This window comes from Trichomonascus vanleenenianus (genome assembly GCF_965637985.1).
Source record: "Trichomonascus vanleenenianus strain CLIB 3782 genome assembly, contig: TRVA0_027S, whole genome shotgun sequence".
NCBI lineage: Eukaryota > Fungi > Ascomycota > Dipodascomycetes > Dipodascales > Trichomonascaceae > Blastobotrys > Blastobotrys vanleenenianus.
In genome coordinates this window covers 36,993-55,406 of record NW_027481860.1, presented here as the reverse complement: position 1 = coordinate 55,406, position 18,414 = coordinate 36,993, and the positions used below count along the sequence as shown (strand labels likewise).

Here is an 18,414-nt window from a genome sequence, read left to right as displayed (position 1 = left end):
ATAATGATCTCTTTTTGCCCTCCGAAGTTATCAAACATACCACTATCAACATCGTAGGATATCAACCACTTTTAGTTCATTCAAATGGCTCATGAATCGTCAATATAAATTAGTATACATGAGTTAGAATCAATCCTTGTGACTTCTTTCGTAGAGCTCAAGGTTTAGTGCCGCCAAGAAACATGGAATATCCTTTCGTTCCCTGACCCAGAAAGCAATCAAATTCTCAAACTCCTGGGCCAGCGGCGATTCATCAATGCCAATGTAGCGCATTTTTTGTGCCGGGTCAGGGATAAATGTTAGAACATCGTCGTCCGAGGTAGAGAAAACGCTCTTAACTTTGACTTTTTTATTCGGCAGCGGATCCACCTGGTACCCAAGAAGATTGTAGACAGTCTGGCGCAAATCCGTCGCCAGTTTCTGATATACATGTGAGAGACGCTGTTTGCTCTTTTTCTGCTCTTGCACGGAATGCTCAAGTTCGATAATCTCTTCTCGAAGACGGTCGAGCGATGTGATAGGAACAAGACGGGACTCGTCAGCCTTCCCAGAAGACTGGAGTTGTTCAACCTGCTGAAGGAGGGCTTCGTTCTCCGTTTTGAGGGCCGCAAGCATCTTGGCCTTGACGGCTTCGTGCTTGGCGGTCGGGTTATTCTTGAGCTCCAGCACTCGCTGGGTCTGAGTATTGGACGATTTCTCGAATGATGAAATCTGCTGTTTCTGAACCTCGACTACCCGTTTAAGTTCGGCTACCTCGATCTGGAGCTGGTTGTGCTCATTCTGGAGATTCCTATTTCTTCTGAGTGCCTCGGTAAGGCGCTCTTCACTAGAAGTGTCCATAATTGACTCTCGGGCTTTTCGTTTCGGCGAATTGAGCGTCGCAACCAATCCATCTCGCTCGGCCAATTCCTTGTGAAGAGTCTCCACTTCTTTTTTCGTCGAGTCGAGCAGCTGTTCAAGCTCCTTAATGCGGCCGGCCTTGGAAGCATCGTAGTTCCCCTCCATGAAGGCAGTCTCTTCGCTGTCAAAGGACTTTAGCTGCTCCCGCAGGAAGCCGGTCTCTCGTGCAGAGAGGTCCTTCTGCCTCTGGAGCCTAGCACGGCACTTTGCTTCTTTGTCAAGCTGGACTCGCACTTCCTCCAGCTCCTGCTTAATTCGCGACACGTCTTGCTGGATACCTTGCGAGCCGCCTTTGGCAGCACTATACTCTGCCTCCAGGAGGCCCAAGCGATCCAACAAATTCACTTTTTCTACTCTTTCATGCATAAGCGCCCGGACGACGTCTTCAGGCGTAGAGAACTTGTCATCTTTTTCAAGATATAGCGCCCACCGCTCTTTTTCTTGTTGAAGCTCCATGACTTTGAGTTCGTAGCCAGCCAACTGCTGCCTCAGTTGGTCCATGCTTTGCAGCTTGGACTGGAGCGACGCCTTTTCCTCCTCTACTACGTCAATCACCTTCTGCTTGTCCCGCAGAGCCTTGAGATTGGACTCCAAAAATGAAATCTCGTCCTCCAGCTTGTGGGTATACTTCACCTGATCTGCCAGTTCGCGCTGAACGACTTCAAAAGACTCTTTGTCCTCCTCGCTGGTCGCGTTGTTCATTATTTTTGACTGTAATTCGGTAATCTTCTCCTCTTGGTCTACGATAGTCCGCTGTTTGGCCGATAGGTCGTTCAAAAGCGATTGCAGCTCTTCGTTGATGCTCTCTAGAGCCGAAGTTAGAGTATCTCTCTGCGATTCGACTTCGCTTAGCGCCTTCTGAAGTCGTGAGTTCTCCTCGCGCGACGAGTACGTGAACTCATCATATTCATTCTTGACTTCGTCCAACCCTGCAGAGAGCTTTTTGACGGTAGCCTCCAATTCAATCTTCTCCTGTTCGAGCTGCTCCTTTGTCGATTCCAATTGTTCCGAGGTCTCTCCCTGTTGTTTGTAGAGAAACATTCTATCCGTCTCGAGGGAATCAGCACGCCTGCCCTCATCTTTCACCTTCTGCTCCAGCTCGCGTATGCTGTTTTCGTACCACACCTTTTCGCGTTCCCGGTCGTTACGCTCAGTCTGTAGCTCGTAAGTCAGTGCATTGATCTTTTCATTCAGCAGGGCTAGATCTTGCGAGAATATGGGTTTCTTCGACCTCGTGGGTGTCTATTTCCATTAGTTATTTTATCTTTTCCCCCTAAAAATCAAAATCACATACCCCCTGGTTAAGCTCGGCCCGATTGACTTCCTCAGGATGATCTATAAATGGCGAAGACGACTCCATTGTGCCTTTTCTTCGTCCAGTACGGTCGTTCTCACCTGTTAAGTCAGCGACATGATGATACAGTTTTGTCGCGTCGCGTTCCCCGGGCAACGGGCGCGGAGCTCCGACGGAGGCAACCCACTGTCTCCCCCTCTAGAGAAGCACCGTGCGATTCCTTTTGACAGCAGCGAAGACAGACGGGTTGGCCGGGCAAAGATGTCTGCTGAAATGTAGGTATTTGGTGGAAGAATGGACTTTTCTGTAGAGAGCTAACAGTTTTAGTCCACGAAGTTTCAGACTCCTCGAGGAGCTGGAGAAAGGCGAGAAGGGCCTAGGCTCTGAGTCCTGTTCTCTCGGTCTAGCCGATTCAGAGGACATCAACATGACTTATTGGAATGGTACTATCCTTGGGCCGCCACGAGTAAGCAGCTATTATGCCGTTGTAGCTCAATTCACTAACTGTGGTCCAGAGTACCCATGAGAATCGAATTTACAGCCTCAGCCTTGAGGCCGGGCCGGATTACCCAAACAAGCCTCCATCTGTGAAGTTTGTGTCCAAGATCAACATGCCATGCGTTGATCCTGCTACTGGCATTGTAAGTGTGAGGTGAGTTGTTCAATGGACGGTGTTAATTTTGTTTGATAGGTTCTACCTGAGCTGGTTCCGTGTCTTGCTCAATGGAAGCGAACCAACACTATGGAGACCGTGTTGGTCGATCTTCGACGGTATGTTACACGTTTTTTAGGCGCAATTGGTTTGTTACTAATAAGATTAGGGAAATGGCTTCTCCTGCTAATAGAAAGCTCCCTCAGCCAGAGGAAGGTACTGTGTTCTAAAAAGAATAGAAAGAATTACATGATTATAATGTGCAGTCGCACTGTTAATCATAGATCAAATCATTACCATGGCAAATCGTTATTCCACCAGGCATTCATAGCAATTCATTACTCATCATTATTCATGGCTAATTATTATTCGTTACAAATTACGGTGTTAACCATTATTTTTTACGGTAAACAATTGATATGAATTGTTATTGTTCGGAAGATCTGTATATTGCCCTTCGCATAATTTTACTGTTCTTGGTATAGCGGATATTTGCATCTAGGGTGTTTTGTTACAGATTAAAAGTTCGTTACGCTTTGTTACGAGAATTTTGTAACGGATTGAGAATTTTGTAACAGTGTAACTAAAAACTTGTTACGTTGCAACCATGATGAGGGGGTCTGGGGGCTGGCCCCCCAGCTACGGGAGCTCGAGGGCTGGCCCTCGAATACACTCTACTGCTAGTACTAATTGGGGGGACCAGTCCCCCCAACCCCCCCTGGGGCTCCGCTTCGCGGAGGTATTGGGCCAGCTCAGCTCAGCGAGGAGTTGACTTGATCGCAGGTCATATTCACAGTGGGATAAGTACCAACGCAGAATTTGATCTAATTGGTATCAAGATCTCCGCGAAGCGGAGCTGCGGGGGTTTGGGGGTTGGCCCCCAAGGACTGACTCTGCGCGGTCACTAAGTTCCTGGAAGCCAACCCGCGCATTTTCTCCTAAGACGGTGAGAGGGGTAGATTTACTATTCTTGGTATAGCTCACACGTATTAAGGCAATATCGCTGATTTTTTCCAGGGTTTGACTTTCCATCACTACCGCTAGTTATCATGGCACTCTCTTCAAACGACTTTCATTGGTAGGCTCAGGGAGCTAAATCACTTTGTCTCTCCAACCCATTCAATTTGTTTATCGAGTCCCCCAATCCATTTAATCTGCTTATCAAATCCATTAGCCTCTTCAACTAGTCGATCTGTAACATAGATTTCCTCCAGCTCACGGCGGTACTTCTCGTATAACCATGGAACCCACGGCCAGTCAACCAACCAATCGAATTCGTATTCCCCAAGTAGTGCCGTTTTCCATTTAAGTAAAACAACAGGGAGACCTCCAGGGCGTATAAATATATCTTCTGCCGCAGGATCAAGTGCAGTATATGCAAAATACCATACAACAACTCTGAACTTTGCCTCTTCTTCGACCAGAATAAATACATCAGGGCTTAGAGTGAGTGCTAATGACACTCCTGCCTTGTCAAGCTCCCTTTCTGCAGCAATCACTTCCTCCATAATTAACTGCCGCGTTTCCGTTGAATAGTCCTCTTCGTCCAACTCGCCCACGTTCGTTCCATCTATAAGTTCTCTGAGAATGACTGGAATTTGCCGGCCCTTCAGCGTCCCGGTGGGCACGACCATAGCAAATGACCCATAGTACTTTGGGATTCTTGTGCCCTGCAGATGTTCCAGCTTTCTGTAACTAGCAATCGTATGCGTAAATAGATGTGACCACTCGGGAAACCAGCCCAAAGAATAGGGGTTATACATTTCAAGTACCACATCGCGATCTCGAGGGAGCTTTAATTCGTCTGGACCACTCACAATCCTAGCTTCAAAGCAGCGCGGGACCAATTCCTCGGGCTCCTCCAGTTCGGTTTTCAGCTGGATTGTTACTTTGTCCTTGGTCGTAACAGGAGGCCATTGTGGCATTGGTATAAACGGATTATGCCTATGGCGGTATGGAAGCCGAAGCAATCGCTCGATATCTCTATTCGTCTTGACTGGATCGTAAGGATATAATGTAATATCTTTACATCTTGGAAAATCCGTAAAACCCATTTTCTAGATGGATACCGTGTAGCGTTTTGATTTGGATGATGGAATACCTCGTTATATAAGGCGACAATTAGAGAGTAAGTTGATGTTGCGCTTATATATTCCGTACTTGACCTCATTTGAGATTGAGACTATGTGATGCAGGTTTGCTGTGTGCTGACCAGCGGAAGCAGAGCTAACCTCAATGTGAAACTCTAATTGTAAGTACAGTATGGTGCTTTACAACTCTATATGCTGCCTCAGTATCATGCATCACGATCCTCATTTCAATGCTAGACGTATTTTTGTCAGGAAAAGAGTAGGGGTGTAACGAGTCCCAAGTATTGGTACAAGCAAGTGGAGAGATTGCCAGAAAAATAATGATTACCTGATCACCCGGGTAGAGCAAAATAGCAAGGGGATAACCGAGCTAATGACACGCGCGGTGACGGGTGAATTGCTTTTCTAATACTTTCTCCATTGCGTATGCCTCATTATGGGATATGACGCTACTATAGGGCTGTTGTTGAGTAATTGAGTTGTAGTACCAAGGTAGTATGATTATCGATCCAAGGTAACCAAACAGAAGTACAGATGTTGCCGTAACTGTCGGCTCAACATCCTAAACTCACACCGGGGCAAATGTTTCAGCACGTTTATATGCGATTGACAATCTTAGCGTATGCCGTGCTCAAAAATACGCGCTAAATGTCTTATCTTGATGTGGGCGGGAACGCGGGCTCGATTTTGGGGCTATCGATGAGCCCACAGTCGCGGTACCTGGTAATGCGATATGCTTGATATGCTTGATATGCCAGTACAATTAACGACTCATTAACGACTTTTATTAATGTTCTGCACATTTATTTTTTTACCGGTTTATCTAGCAGTCTAAATATTGTTTACTCTGGCCTTGCACTTTGTAACTTTTTGTTACCGTAAAGTACATGTACTGGCGGACTGTATTCTGCTTGACTATGCAAGTGTTTGATATCACCATGCAAGGTAAGCTGAAATGAGGACACCCGCCATGCAACCTCTGAAAAAAAAATCGATAATATCGAGAGGGGTAACTCTGATCCGCGCGTGGGAACGCGAGAAATGAGCCCCCTGAACTCCCTCAAGATTTTCTTCAAAATCTTCGGGGACGAAGATCTTGACAACCTCAAAGGAGCCTCATCCTTTGGATTATAGTGTAACGCTCCTGTCCACTGCTTAGGATGGATTCCGCAGATAAACTGGATAGCACTAGCGCTACTTAGTGAGTTACGGTCGAGCAAAGGAAAAGGGGAGCCCCGACGAAGGCCGTTAGCCCCGGCGAGACTCCCCAGGATTCTAACTGATTACGTTACACACCAGCCGTTTACCCCCATTGACAATGCCGTCAGGGACGTCGGCGACCAGTGCAGCGTTAACCAGGAGAGCTCAACAGCCTTTGGATTAGCCATTGGCGTCACTAGTAAAGTAACTGAGAAGACAATAACCCAAAGGATGAAGAGTTCGAAATTACAAAAAAGAAGCCGAGTTTATATAGATTTCATTCCCAGTAGAAAGGGAAACGTGAAACGGTGAGGGCTAATACCAATAAGTGAAATCGCGGGGTGTAGCAACGCCAGATGACGAATGGAACGTCTCGGACTCCTAACTATGCGACGGGGGACGTTACAGTATTATATCAGAACCGGGTGCGGGTAACAATATTTGGTACATAATGGCAAAATGATTTATGGTTTGATTTGTTAAAGTCTTCGATGAGGGTCGAGTCATTACATATGTGGTTTACGGGTAATCATTCACACAATGACAAAGTTCCTACCATATCAAGCCGGTTGACAGCTTTATCACGTTTGCAATGTGGATTGTGGTTTTCTCCCCAGGGACTCAAGCAAACAGTTCTCCTAGGGAATTGAGAAGCTCACATCTCTCCATTTCATGCGATTGACGAATGCTTTGCTAGCGTGTCAATCTAGAACATATTATGATATTCACTGCGAGCCTCATTTCGAAAGCGCTGCATGCAGAGATCCAGATTTCAGTGAAAGCCTCATTTCATAGTCAATGGCATCCTCATATTATTAGGCCACAGATTCTATAAAGTCGAAGAACGCTGCACAAGGACATCAATTCTCTCCAGCTTTTTTTATTCATTCGTGAATGTATGGAATTCAGTCAGAAATGGCAGAACAGGGAGAACACAAAGTAACAAGGATCGAAATCTCAAAATACTTTTCCACTCCTTTAAACACTGGTGTAGACATGCGCAATGCCGATACAGTCAACCCAATAGGGCCTAGCGCCGAGGACTCGGCGGGTTCTGAGTACGAAACTGATATGGTTGAGAAGAAGGGGAAGAAGAGGACGAGGACGATGAAGAGGAAAAATGATTACAGACGGTGGAAAATCTATAAGGGCGATGACAGTTATTGGACGAAATTGGGCAAAACAGGCTTGCGATCAATTCAACCGTCGGAAATCGAAGAACCTTTTTTCCCTCAAAACCATCTTGTCCGGAATGAAGCATCTGTAGTCGATCATTCCAGCCATGCTCTTACGTGGCCTATTGAGAGAGTTGTCGAGCTTATCGTCGGTAAGGGTATGGTTACTGAAGGAAGACAAGTTTATCTTCAGCCCATGCCAGAGATTTTTCGGGCCAAAAATACCGGCGGAGTACAACTGGATATGCTATTCAAATTTCTGGGACGCTCAAACCTTATCGTGGAATACAAAAAAGTAGGTACATTGAAGAACGACTTCTTTACATCCGCATGTGGAGAGCAATTTTTGGTTCCTGAAAAAAGTGGAAAGATCTTAGACCAGATACAACGATACGCTGTACCTCTTCAGTGCCCTTTCGTTGTTGTGTCGGATGGCAAGAGTGCTCTTCTAGTTGACTTTAGAACACCGGGTCAGAACAAGACCGATTATGAGAATCCAACCGTAACCTGGCTTGACGAAGATGATGGTAAAGGGAAGATCAAACTTGCGGTCCTTGGTTTTTTCCTAGAATCACTGCATAGAATTGGAGCCGTTACGATTTTCCTCGTGCATGGCCATGTTAGAGATGTGGCTCCAGCTGTGTATGTGAAGGAAACAGATCAAGAGCGGCGTCGAGCATTTTTCCGCGTCGTCAATTATCAAGGCGGTGATGATGAGCAAGCTTTGGACGAATGGCGGCATTCCCAATTGGCATAACCTATAAGGACGAAGGTAAAGAGAGAGGGAGCTGAAGCAGATGTACCGTAGATGCCCAAAAATACAATAATCTTTATAACGTTTAGGAGCAATTTATTAGAATTAACTGAGAGGTCATTCTTGGTGGGAATAGGGCTACAGAAGTAACAGCTTCTGTCTAACGGGTCGTAGAATGGTCATCCAGTAGAAATTGTAGCACGCGAACTACTGTATACTATACAGATTGGTCTATTTCCGCTAATTGCATTTATTACAAGGGAAGGGGTCGAGTACTAACACACGAAACTCAAATGCTATAACGGCAATGAATCCACTACCGGTACCTGGTATTTTCATCATAGTTGCAACAATATGCGGCATATTAAAACGCTATAACTGAGTGATCTTCTCAAAGTCGACTTCCAAATTGGAGTTCTTGTCGGTGATTTCTACCAAGTTCGTTCGCCCTGCATTGTTGATAATCCTGCTCTACATTAACATTGTTCATATCGCATTTCAATGTAAAACCTACTGTCTAAAGTATCTCGTAAACGGTACGCAAACGACCTCCTCGTTCTTCAGCTTGCATTCAAACTGGGTGATCTCAGTCGTGGGGCCAGACATGTTATACTTGGCCTCCACGTCCTTCCTACTCATCACCACAGTAGGAGGAGCCATCGTCGTCTCTCTCGTAGCCCCTCCGGGATCCAAATTTCAGTTTTGTCCCGGCCTTCACCATATTATACCGAATTAACATTAATTAACTGTATTTTGACCATCCACCGCATGAACTGATCAAATTGGACCTTCGACGAGGGCATTGAGGGGCCAGACCCTCAAACTCCCCGTAGCTCGGCTACGCCGAGGGGTTTGTAGAAGCCTGGGAAAAAAAAGGGGGGGTTTGGGGGGTGGAACCCCCCAACTACGGGGTCTGGGGCAGAGCCCCAGGTGTGGTGCGGCGCGGGATGATCCGTTTCAGGGACGACCGTTTTGAAGTTCCAACGTCATCGCTAAAAGGTCGAGAACGAAGACTAAAAACTCAAAAATGAGCATCATCGAGCTGTCGAAAGCACACCCACGACCGGCTGAGGTCGGGGACTTTGCATACGGAACGGCCGGGTTCCGAATGAACGCGGATCTGCTCGATTCGACCATGTTTCGTAGCGGAATCCTCGCGGCGATGCGGTCGCGGTACATGAAGTCGCAGGTCATTGGCGTCATGGTCACCGCGAGCCATAACCCACCAGCCGACAATGGCGTCAAGCTCATTGACCCTCAGGGAGAGATGCTGGAGAGCGCGTGGGAAGCCTACGCGACCCAGCTGGCCAATGCGCGAACCGACGAGGAACTCGTCAATGAAGTCGACGCGCTCGCTAAGGAGCTCTCAATCGACATGAGCGCGCCTGCTAAGGTCATTTACGCGCGAGACTCGCGGGAGTCGGGCCCGAGGCTTGTGGCGGCACTCGCTGATGGCCTGAAGGCCGTCAATGCTGAGATTACCGACTACGGCCTGCTGACGACTCCGCAATTGCACTATCTTGTGCGAGCTCTCAACACTCTCAAGTCTCCTGCTTCCTATGGAGTGCCTACTGAAGAGGGTTATTACAAGAAATTGAGTACGGCGTTCAAGAAGGTGCTTGAAGAGACCGCGGTCTCCCAGACTCCGTACCACATCACTATCGATACCGCTAACGGCATTGGTGGCCCTAAGATCGAGGAAATGGCCAAGTATTTGACGGGATTCGTAGATGTAACTGTCGTGAACGATAGTGCGGACAAACCTGAGATGTTGAACTTTGACTGTGGCGCAGACTACGTCAAGACACAGCAGAGGCTTCCCAAGGGCGTGACATCTCCGGTTCCAGGCAAGCTCTACGCCAGTTTTGACGGAGACGCCGACCGAATCGTGTTCTACTACATTGAAGAAGATGGTGAGACGTTCAAGCTGCTTGATGGCGACAAGATCGCTACGCTTGCTGCGGCTTTCCTTGGAGAATTGGTCGCCCAAACGGGCATTGACCTTAAAATTGGCGTCGTCCAGACTGCTTATGCCAATGGGGCTTCCACGGAGTACATCGAAAACACCCTTAACTTGCCGGTAGTGTGCACGCCAACTGGTGTTAAGCACTTGCATCATGCGGCGCTAGGGTTCGACATTGGCGTTTATTTCGAGGCTAACGGCCACGGTACGGTTCTGTTCGATCCAAACGCTGTGGCTACTCTCCAATCCTTCCAGGTCAACTCCCCAGCCCAGAAGGCTGCCATTGACTCGCTCCTGGCGTTCTCCGACCTCATCAACCAGACGGTCGGTGACTCGATCTCCGACTTGCTACTGGTAATCGCTGTGCTTGTTCTCAAGCAGTGGGGTCCTGCAGACTGGGACCAGTCCTACACTGACCTGCCAAACCGGCTGCTCAAGGTCGAGGTCGCCGACCGCACTGTGTTCAAGACCACTGACGCCGAGCGAAAGCTGGTTTCTCCACCTGGCGTCCAGGCTCGAATCGACGAGCTCGTAAACAGGTATAACCAGGGCCGATCGTTTGTGCGAGCCAGTGGTACCGAAAACGTCGTCCGAGTCTATGCCGAAGCGGCTACTCGAACCCAGGCTGACGAGCTTGCGTTGAAGGTCTCGCGATTGGCCGAATAAAAAAACTAATTGCATAATATACTACTACCTCTTCATCTACTTCGAGGGCCAGCCCTCGAGCTCCCATAGCTGGGGGCCAGCCCCCAGACCCCCGTTACAACCATTTGTTACAAACTCCCAACTTGTAACGAATGTCCCGTTACAATTCGTAACGGAATACACTGTGCCCGGCTACAGCTCAAAATCTCCGCGTAGCGGAGCCCCAGGGGGGTTTGGGGGGACTGGTCCCCCCAATAGTGGCTGCGCGGAGGGCATTAGTCCAGCATATTCATTGACTTGTCTAGGCAATTGAGTTAGCCTTTACGTTTGGTCGCCTTTAAATACTCGTAGTCCTTTTGCATCCACCAGTACCACCAGTAGCACGGGACAATAGTAGCAGCATGCCACAACGAATGAGCATCTACAGCGTCCCAAATAGGAGGGAAGTCCAGTAATTCAAAAGCCATCCCGCAGGAAATCGACAGGACAATGAAGAAAGGCCATAGAGCCCACCCGTTATGTCTCTGGGAAGAGGCCAGCTGCTCGTTTTGCATCTTGAAGTAGCTTCTGAACGCATGTACCGACCACAGGACGTTCTGGATGAGTCCCACTATAACGCCAAAAGCCATGTTATAACTGTACGACCATCTAATAAGAGTCAGGTACCCGACATGGCCCAGATACACCAACACGCACGCAGCGGTAACAATTCTTCGAGCAAGTTTATTTTCTCGTTTGTCTAGCCGGAAAATGCGCACCAGAGCCGTGTAAAGACCGTATAGAATGGTCAATCCAGCCCCGAAGTAGTCGAGCCGCTCGGTGACGATGAAGTCCCGCGTGTGGAACACCGAAGACCAGAACCACGCGTTCATGCCAATAATGGCGAAAACCTTGTAGTACAGACCCAGATGGATATCATACTTCTTCTCATCTTTGAACACCTTCTGGATCATGCGGAACCCGTGGTAGTGCGGGATGAGATTGAGGATGGAAAAGATGACCGAAGCTGGCTCTTGCACGCCATATACACGTAGAAATGGCCATTTCCCATGGAATTGAACCACTTCTTGGCCACTTTCGATTCTCTGCGCTGTGATGCCTCGCTGGCAGACATAGTCGCAGTCCTGGGGGCAGTCCCACAGTAGAAACTTCAGGTGTGTTGGCAGTTCCGCCTTACCCTGGCATTCTACATCAATGCAATTCTGTACGCACTCTTGGAACTGCGGCAGTCTATCGCCAACAGATGCGTTCACGACCGCTGTTATTGCCGATAGTACCGCTAGTACCCCTATCTTCATTCTCGGGTGGTGTTTGGGATCGGTCCCGTCACAAATCACCATCTTCAATAGCACCCCTTGCACTTACATCTATTGATCTTTGCTACTCTATTACCAGTATAAAAGTAAAAATAATACCAATAATAAAAATAGCTAATGAAATCATAGCAGTTATTAGTAGTACTCCTTAGAGACTCTCCGCGTCAGCGGAGCCACAGGGGGGTTTGGGGGGACTGGTCCCCCCATAAATGCTCCACGGCTTTAATTGACCTGGGGGCCAGCCCCCAGACCCCCGTAGCTCCGCTTCGCGGAGGATTGTAGATGAGGCAGAAGAACTCCGTGGAGCGGAGCCCCAGGGGGGGGTTTGAGGAGAATTACAGGAAATGTTAGCTAGTGAGATTGCTAATGTACAGAAGTCTATAGTTATAAGGTCTATGGAAGAAGGGTTGTAGATTCATCAATATTGTCACATTGGTTTTTCTTTGGAGCAGGTTCTTCGTCAGGCAGCTCGTCGTTGTTAAAAGTAAGCAGTATGCAGAACATGACAATATAGACAAGTATCGGCGGCATGAGAAGCATTCTCATGGTCGAATTGTAAGCGTTCGCAATAGCCTGGCGGATAGGCGTGCCCATTGGGTACTCGAGAACGAGAGTGTAGTCATTTACAATCTTTTCGATCCACTCCTTGCTCATATCCGGGAGATTCAGCTCCAGGAACATCGGGTAAAAGTGCCGGTAGAGCGCCCCACAGATGGAGTTGCCAATGATCTGGCCAATTGAACAGAACGAGTAGAAGATGGCAGACGCTTGGGCGACATCGGCATGGGCACACAAAGAGTGAAGGTATACGAAGGCGGGCATCGTAAGAAGACCGGTGCCGAATCCGTCAACGAACTCTGCGAAAATGAGCTTCCCGGCTGAGGTGCCCATCTTTCGGAAATGCATGATAAGGCAGAGGCCCAGGAAATGGATAACGACACCGCTAGCAATGACCCACTTGGCGCGGCGGAAGTAGCGGATCGCCAGGGCTCCAATGAACCCGGAGACGATGGAGGAGACTGTTGCCGTGACGTTGATATCTCCAGCAATTGTGTTGGGCAGATCAAACACAACTAACAGCCATGCGAAAAAGTATGCATAATAGATGAAGTAGGCCATGAAGTGCAGCAGAATGAATGCGTACACAGCAAACAGCCGCCATTGTAATATGAGGTGGAAATTGATCACTGGATTACGGGCGTACCGCTGTTCATAGAGCCAGAATGCGCCCATCAAAGCACCCCCAAAAACAAGAAGGGCGTATGCCGAGCTGGAACTTTCTGGAGATTTAGCCTGGGGCACGCCGATAAAAAGGACCAGAAGCCCCGATGCAAGGAGGGAGATGCCTACGAGGTCCAGCTGGGCAAGAGCCGTAGACATTGAAACTCTCTCAACGACCCGCCTGGTCTCTAGTTTGTTCCTGAATAGCGCAACGAGCAATGGCACTGCGCAGCAAGGCAGCACGATGGCCCAGGTGCCGATACCCCACCGCCAATTGTATCGATCGAGCATGAAGGTAGTCAGCGGAGCAGCTAAGTAAGGTACGAACAGGAACGAGAGATTGGGGACCATGGTCAGGAAGGCCCTGTTAACGAGGGTCGACGTATCCGCCGCAAATAGCGCGTTCATGAACTCGAGGCCGTTCTGGCCCATGATGTAGAAGATCTGAGCTGCGAAGTAGACCGTAATGTTCGGAGCTGTAGCCAGCAGTACCGTGCCAATGACAACCATTGCAATTGTGATTATGTATCCCTCGAACCGCCCCAGAACATCGGCGAGTTTGGCAATAACCGGCGCAGAAATGACGTAGAGCACTCCCTGGACGACGGAAAGGGTCGACATTAGCGCGAATCGCGTGAAGTGAGCCGTCGCGTAGTTAGCGTAGACGACGAGTGTCTGCATTTCAAAGGTCAGCGCCACTGAGACGAGGAATACTGCGGACCAGGAGATGTAAAGCCCCCTCTTGGTCCATGACGAGGCTTCAATCTCAGCGACTCCGCCGGTCGCTTCGCCAGGCATAGTTCTACGAGAAATGGGGGATAATTCCACACAATTTCCGCAACAAATGAGGGATGGGGGTCAGCGAATTTGACATTTAGGTCCACAGGCTGATCGCCAGTACTTATGGGGGGTTTGACTTGACGTCTGTTCTGCAGGTAATCAGGTGTATACGGCCCCTGATTATTCTGCATGCACCAAAAAGCTTTGCAGGATCTCTAACTCGCTGTATTATAAGCTCCTGCAATACTCCGAAACGTTATTACAGTATAGACTACACATGTTAACTCTATTCCCCTGTAGTTGTTTATCTGTTTGTCTGCTGTAATACTTACGATACCCCTTTGATGTCATTATATCCGATGGACGCATTGACGATCTGTGCCGTGCTGGCAGCCGCATTCACCCTTGCCATGCTCGTATTCGCCGACCATGTAATCGACAAAATCATCCGCCATGGTATCACCATCAACATAGTCGATGCGGGATGCAAACGGCGCATATCGGCCTGCAACTGCAAAACGACGACAGCGGCAGAGTGCATCTGCGGCGCTGACTGCCACTGTTAACCAACCCAGCCCATCCTATGCCATTTTCCCATGCCATCTTACCAACTATTGCACCGTTTTACTGTATAATGGCCCCCGTGGCCTAGAATAGAAATAATAAATAATGCTGTCTATCTCCATACAATAACCATGCCGTCATCGGACCCGCTGACCAGCTTGTTCTGGCCCGCAGACCAAGACAGGCAATTGACCAGCTTAGCATGCCCATGCAGTTCATCAATAATTGCGCCCGTATGCCGGTTCCATATTATTATGCCAGCGTCCGCGCTACCACATGCAACGTATTGGTCCTCGGGGCCAAGGAAGATGGGCCGCACAATGAACCCGTCGTTCGAGGCACCCTGATACTGCTGGACGACTTCAAATGTGTCTGTGCTGAACAGAAATATCTCGCCCGGGTCCATGCTCACCAGGAAGTGCGCTGCGTCGGCGGTGGCCTTGATGTGCGTCAACGGTGCAGGCATGCGAATGACGCGCAGCACCTGGCACGTCTCAACATCTAGCAGGTACACCTTCGAGTCGTAGCTCGCTACGAAGAGCGTGCGCCCGTCCTGCGACACGTCTATGCTTACGGGGCGGTACGCGTCGCACATGAGAAGCGAAACACCGGCTTCAACGTCGACCAAGTGGATCGAACGGTCTGTAGACGCCGAGATGAAGCGCTTCCCGTCGGGGAGCCATGCAATGCCGCACACGCTGTCCCTATGCACCTCATACATGTGATCGTTCTCCGAAATGTTCGCCATCATATCGTCGTATTCAAATACGCGGAGCATGCCCAGGTCGTCGCCTGTGGCCAGGTACTGGCCGTCTGGAGACCATGCGGCGCAAATGAGCCCGGCATCTGCGTCGTGCGACATGAATACACCTTCCATGTCATCAGCGCGAATGACAATGAGCGTGCCATTGGAGTAGCCGACGGCTATGCGGTCTATACGATTGGAGAAGTCTACGCACCATACTTCGCTGGACTCACACCCATGGGCGTGGAACCTTCCGGCCACAGCGCTGGGGCGGTATGAACTGGTAATGGGGAGTGGATCCTGCTCGAGAGAGAATAGTTCTTCGTCCTTTCCGGGTATGAACCGGTTCGGCGAATGGGCTAGTTTGTACTTCTTAAGACGATTGAGCAGAGTTCCAAGCTGTTTGGGCGGAGGCTCGAATTTAAGCTCCGAGATCTGGTCCACAAGGGTGTAGTAGATGCGTTGGCGGGTCGGATCCGAATACACCGACGCGAATGCGGCTTCTATGGCTTCTTTACTGCCCATTGCTAGTGCCGCTAGGCGGTGGAGATCCGTACGGTTGTATTTTAATGGCGTAAGGTACGTTCTGAGGTACTCCAGTGCCGGCACCGTGCCCTCAGTGTAAAGTAGTCCAAAGAACTGCAACCTTCGCAGTAAATACTTGGCGTAGAGGATATCAGCACCCGGTTTATCCTTGGCAAGCAGCAGGTAGGCGGATTCGGCGGCGAGCCAGTCGCACTGCCCGAACTTAGCCTCAAAGTCAGCTGTCTGCGAATTTTTGAGTCCGACAATGCCAGACTGCAGGCTCAGGTCGCTGGCGAGCGCTGCGTAGCCCAGATCTTGAAGCGATTGAATGACAATGCCGGTCGCCTCAAACAGATCAAATCCGTGGTAGTCAGAGGGGGGCTTGGGCAGGTGGGCGTAAAGGAAAGGCGGCGAAAGAGGCGGGTGCGGGACGACCGACGCCGAGGAGCCATTGCCTATGATGGAGGAAGGGGCGGTCGACGAGGATACAGTGGTGAAGGTGGAAGAAGAGGAGGAAGACGCCGAAGAGCGCATAGCGGCAGCGGCGAGAGGCGGTAGGACTCGGGGCTTCTTTCGCGGAGGATGTGGTGGTGGATTGGTGGTATCCACCACGCTTTCAAGGCGGTGTTTCTGATTAGAATTCAAAGCGGACTATTGATTGAGTGTGGACGGTAGGTTGGTTCCTGGGGGCTGCCTGATGCTAAATAAACAAACAGCTTTCCGTCCACAGGGGCTCATCAACCAGCTGAGTAGTCTTGCGAATATCCACTTAAGTAGCCTTCCTGAGATTGCGGATAAGTGGCCCAAATAAGTAAATCTGACCCAAATAGCTCTTTCCGATAAGCGATTGGACACTCAATCAGTTATTAATGCGTCTACCAGTTATTGGTGAGCCTTTGACCAAGTAGATATCTCGCTGAACCAAATAGATACCCAAATAGCTCTTTCCGATAAGCGATTGGACACTCAATCAGTTATTAATGAGTCTGCCAGTTATTGGTGAGCCAGCCAGTTATTGGTAAGCTTTTGACCAAGTAGATATCTCGTTGAACCAAGTAAATATTTGGTTGGTTTTGGCGATAAGTAGAGGCTTACGGAGGATTCCGGATACTGTGGGGGTAGAGTTACTCAACACTCCAACCCCAGCTTATTCCCTTAAATCAAGGGTATATATCCTGCTTTTTTTTTTTAATTCCCTGGAATGAACAGTAAATTTGGAAACGGATAAATCTGATGGATCAGTCTTATGCAAAAAACCTGTGCGGTTATCAACCTCTGGGATGGTTGTCGATTAGTTTGATATGGTAGTACTGGGACTGGGGAGAGGAGGAGAACGTTAATTCCCCAGATCAAGAGTCCAAATAATGTAGTACAGTGCCTTGCCACAAGGACGGAGAATCGCTAATAGCTTTCAGCTAGTCGTCAATGGCTTTGGACGAATAATAAATGTCCCTAATGCAACTAACACCGATGGTGGCGAAATAAAAGGGTGAAATACAAGCAAAGCGACATTAAAAACTACCCAGCGCCGCTACAAAAATGATGTCACCTTCCGCCACGACCTGTTTAACCACGGGCCATTTGGGTCATTTTTCCCGGTCATGTTCGGCACCGCTCTTATCAAGTGACAAGGAGTCCAACGTAATTAAGTACATCACGGGCGACTTCGATATTACATTACATATGTAGTTGCTCAGAACCGCTAGACTGGTACAGCGCCCACCTCGTTATCGTCATGCAGCCTATCGTTTGGATAGGCCTGTGGGTTGGAAACCTTGCGCTCTCGGCCTGGTAAAGTTACCGGCTCCACCAACTTTTAATGATTAGAATGGGTCTTCTTCGTATTTGGTTTCTCTACCAATAGTAATATCATGTGTGTAGAGAGGAGAGTGCTGGGGCCATGTGGAGCCGATCCGGTGATTTCATAGGGGCAAATCTCCGGCGATATGATCGGTTACTCTACTAGTTAATGGATCGGTCATTCTAACCCGTTGCATAATTAACCAATATAGTACATTTCAAAGAGCTGGATGAACTCTGCGCAGCAGAGCCCTGGGGGGTTTGGGGGGCTGGCCCCCCCAACTGAACTAAACTAGTTAGCCTCTCAGGCAGAATCAGCTACTATTCGAGTACTATTGTACTACTCCTACAGTGGTTATCCTGGGGGGCCAGCCCCCCAGACCCCCCTTAGCTCCGCTTCGCGGAGGGCCTGTAGAGATGGTGTATTGGAGGGGTTTGGGGGTTCCCCCCCAACTACGGGGTCTGGGGCAGAGCCCCAGTGTGGGTAGAGTACTATTCAAGTAGAGTATTCTCGAATTAGCTTTCAATTCCTAAATAGCTAAATGGACTCTTCCATGAAGTACAGGAAGTTGCTACGGCCTGCGGTAAGTTCAGCCGCACATACTCGCTGCGCGCTAAAGCCGGGGACCATACATTTCCATGCAGCAGATCGATTCACGTAAGTTCGTGAAAAGTGTTGAAGTTCTTTTAATTGACTGGAATAGGTTTGTTTTATTCGAAGAAGCATATCGACTGAGTAAACTCGTGTGTGTGCAAAGCCCCGTTTGCCAAGATATTGAGAGAGGCGTTA

General features: G+C 49.0%; 9 protein-coding genes across 9 annotated transcripts; 3 read left to right on the top strand and 6 right to left on the bottom strand.

Moving 5' to 3' along the window:
* Nucleotides 1–129: 129 nt before the first annotated feature.
* MAD1 (coiled-coil domain-containing protein MAD1) lies at nt 130–2,260 on the bottom strand (the record flags this gene model as incomplete). The annotated part of the gene is made up of 2 exons (XM_076685644.1): nt 130–2,142; nt 2,195–2,260. The coding sequence occupies 2 exons, from the start codon at nt 2,258–2,260 to the stop codon at nt 130–132; spliced, it is 2,079 nt and encodes a 692-aa protein (XP_076540093.1).
* A 51-nt stretch (nt 2,261–2,311) lies between these two features.
* On the top strand, nt 2,312–3,076 carry MMS2 (E2 ubiquitin-conjugating protein MMS2; the record flags this gene model as incomplete). Its single annotated transcript, XM_076685643.1, has 5 exons — nt 2,312–2,469; nt 2,522–2,660; nt 2,710–2,835; nt 2,886–2,965; nt 3,016–3,076. The coding sequence occupies 5 exons, from the start codon at nt 2,312–2,314 to the stop codon at nt 3,074–3,076; spliced, it is 564 nt and encodes a 187-aa protein (XP_076540092.1).
* Nucleotides 3,077–3,943: 867 nt separating this feature from the next.
* TRVA0_027S00606 (uncharacterized protein) lies at nt 3,944–4,900 on the bottom strand (the record flags this gene model as incomplete). The annotated part of the gene is made up of 1 exon (XM_076685642.1): nt 3,944–4,900. The coding sequence occupies one exon, from the start codon at nt 4,898–4,900 to the stop codon at nt 3,944–3,946; it is 957 nt and encodes a 318-aa protein (XP_076540091.1).
* Nucleotides 4,901–7,030: 2,130 nt separating this feature from the next.
* On the top strand, nt 7,031–8,068 carry TRVA0_027S00584 (uncharacterized protein; the record flags this gene model as incomplete). The annotated part of the gene is made up of 1 exon (XM_076685641.1): nt 7,031–8,068. One exon carries the CDS (start codon nt 7,031–7,033, stop codon nt 8,066–8,068), a length of 1,038 nt encoding a protein of 345 aa, XP_076540090.1.
* Nucleotides 8,069–8,437: 369 nt separating this feature from the next.
* On the bottom strand, nt 8,438–8,725 carry TRVA0_027S00562 (uncharacterized protein; the record flags this gene model as incomplete). Its single annotated transcript, XM_076685640.1, has 2 exons — nt 8,438–8,531; nt 8,580–8,725. The coding sequence occupies 2 exons, from the start codon at nt 8,723–8,725 to the stop codon at nt 8,438–8,440; spliced, it is 240 nt and encodes a 79-aa protein (XP_076540089.1).
* A 367-nt stretch (nt 8,726–9,092) lies between these two features.
* Nucleotides 9,093–10,694, top strand: PCM1 (phosphoacetylglucosamine mutase PCM1; the record flags this gene model as incomplete). Its single annotated transcript, XM_076685639.1, has 1 exon — nt 9,093–10,694. One exon carries the CDS (start codon nt 9,093–9,095, stop codon nt 10,692–10,694), a length of 1,602 nt encoding a protein of 533 aa, XP_076540088.1.
* Nucleotides 10,695–10,987: 293 nt separating this feature from the next.
* On the bottom strand, nt 10,988–11,971 carry PER1 (Per1p; the record flags this gene model as incomplete). The annotated part of the gene is made up of 1 exon (XM_076685638.1): nt 10,988–11,971. The coding sequence occupies one exon, from the start codon at nt 11,969–11,971 to the stop codon at nt 10,988–10,990; it is 984 nt and encodes a 327-aa protein (XP_076540087.1).
* Nucleotides 11,972–12,382: 411 nt separating this feature from the next.
* ARN1 (siderophore iron transporter Arn1p) lies at nt 12,383–14,008 on the bottom strand (the record flags this gene model as incomplete). Its single annotated transcript, XM_076685637.1, has 1 exon — nt 12,383–14,008. One exon carries the CDS (start codon nt 14,006–14,008, stop codon nt 12,383–12,385), a length of 1,626 nt encoding a protein of 541 aa, XP_076540086.1.
* A 658-nt stretch (nt 14,009–14,666) lies between these two features.
* On the bottom strand, nt 14,667–16,358 carry TRVA0_027S00474 (WD40 repeat domain-containing protein; the record flags this gene model as incomplete). Its single annotated transcript, XM_076685636.1, has 1 exon — nt 14,667–16,358. The coding sequence occupies one exon, from the start codon at nt 16,356–16,358 to the stop codon at nt 14,667–14,669; it is 1,692 nt and encodes a 563-aa protein (XP_076540085.1).
* Between the last annotated feature and the right edge of the window lie 2,056 nt (nt 16,359–18,414).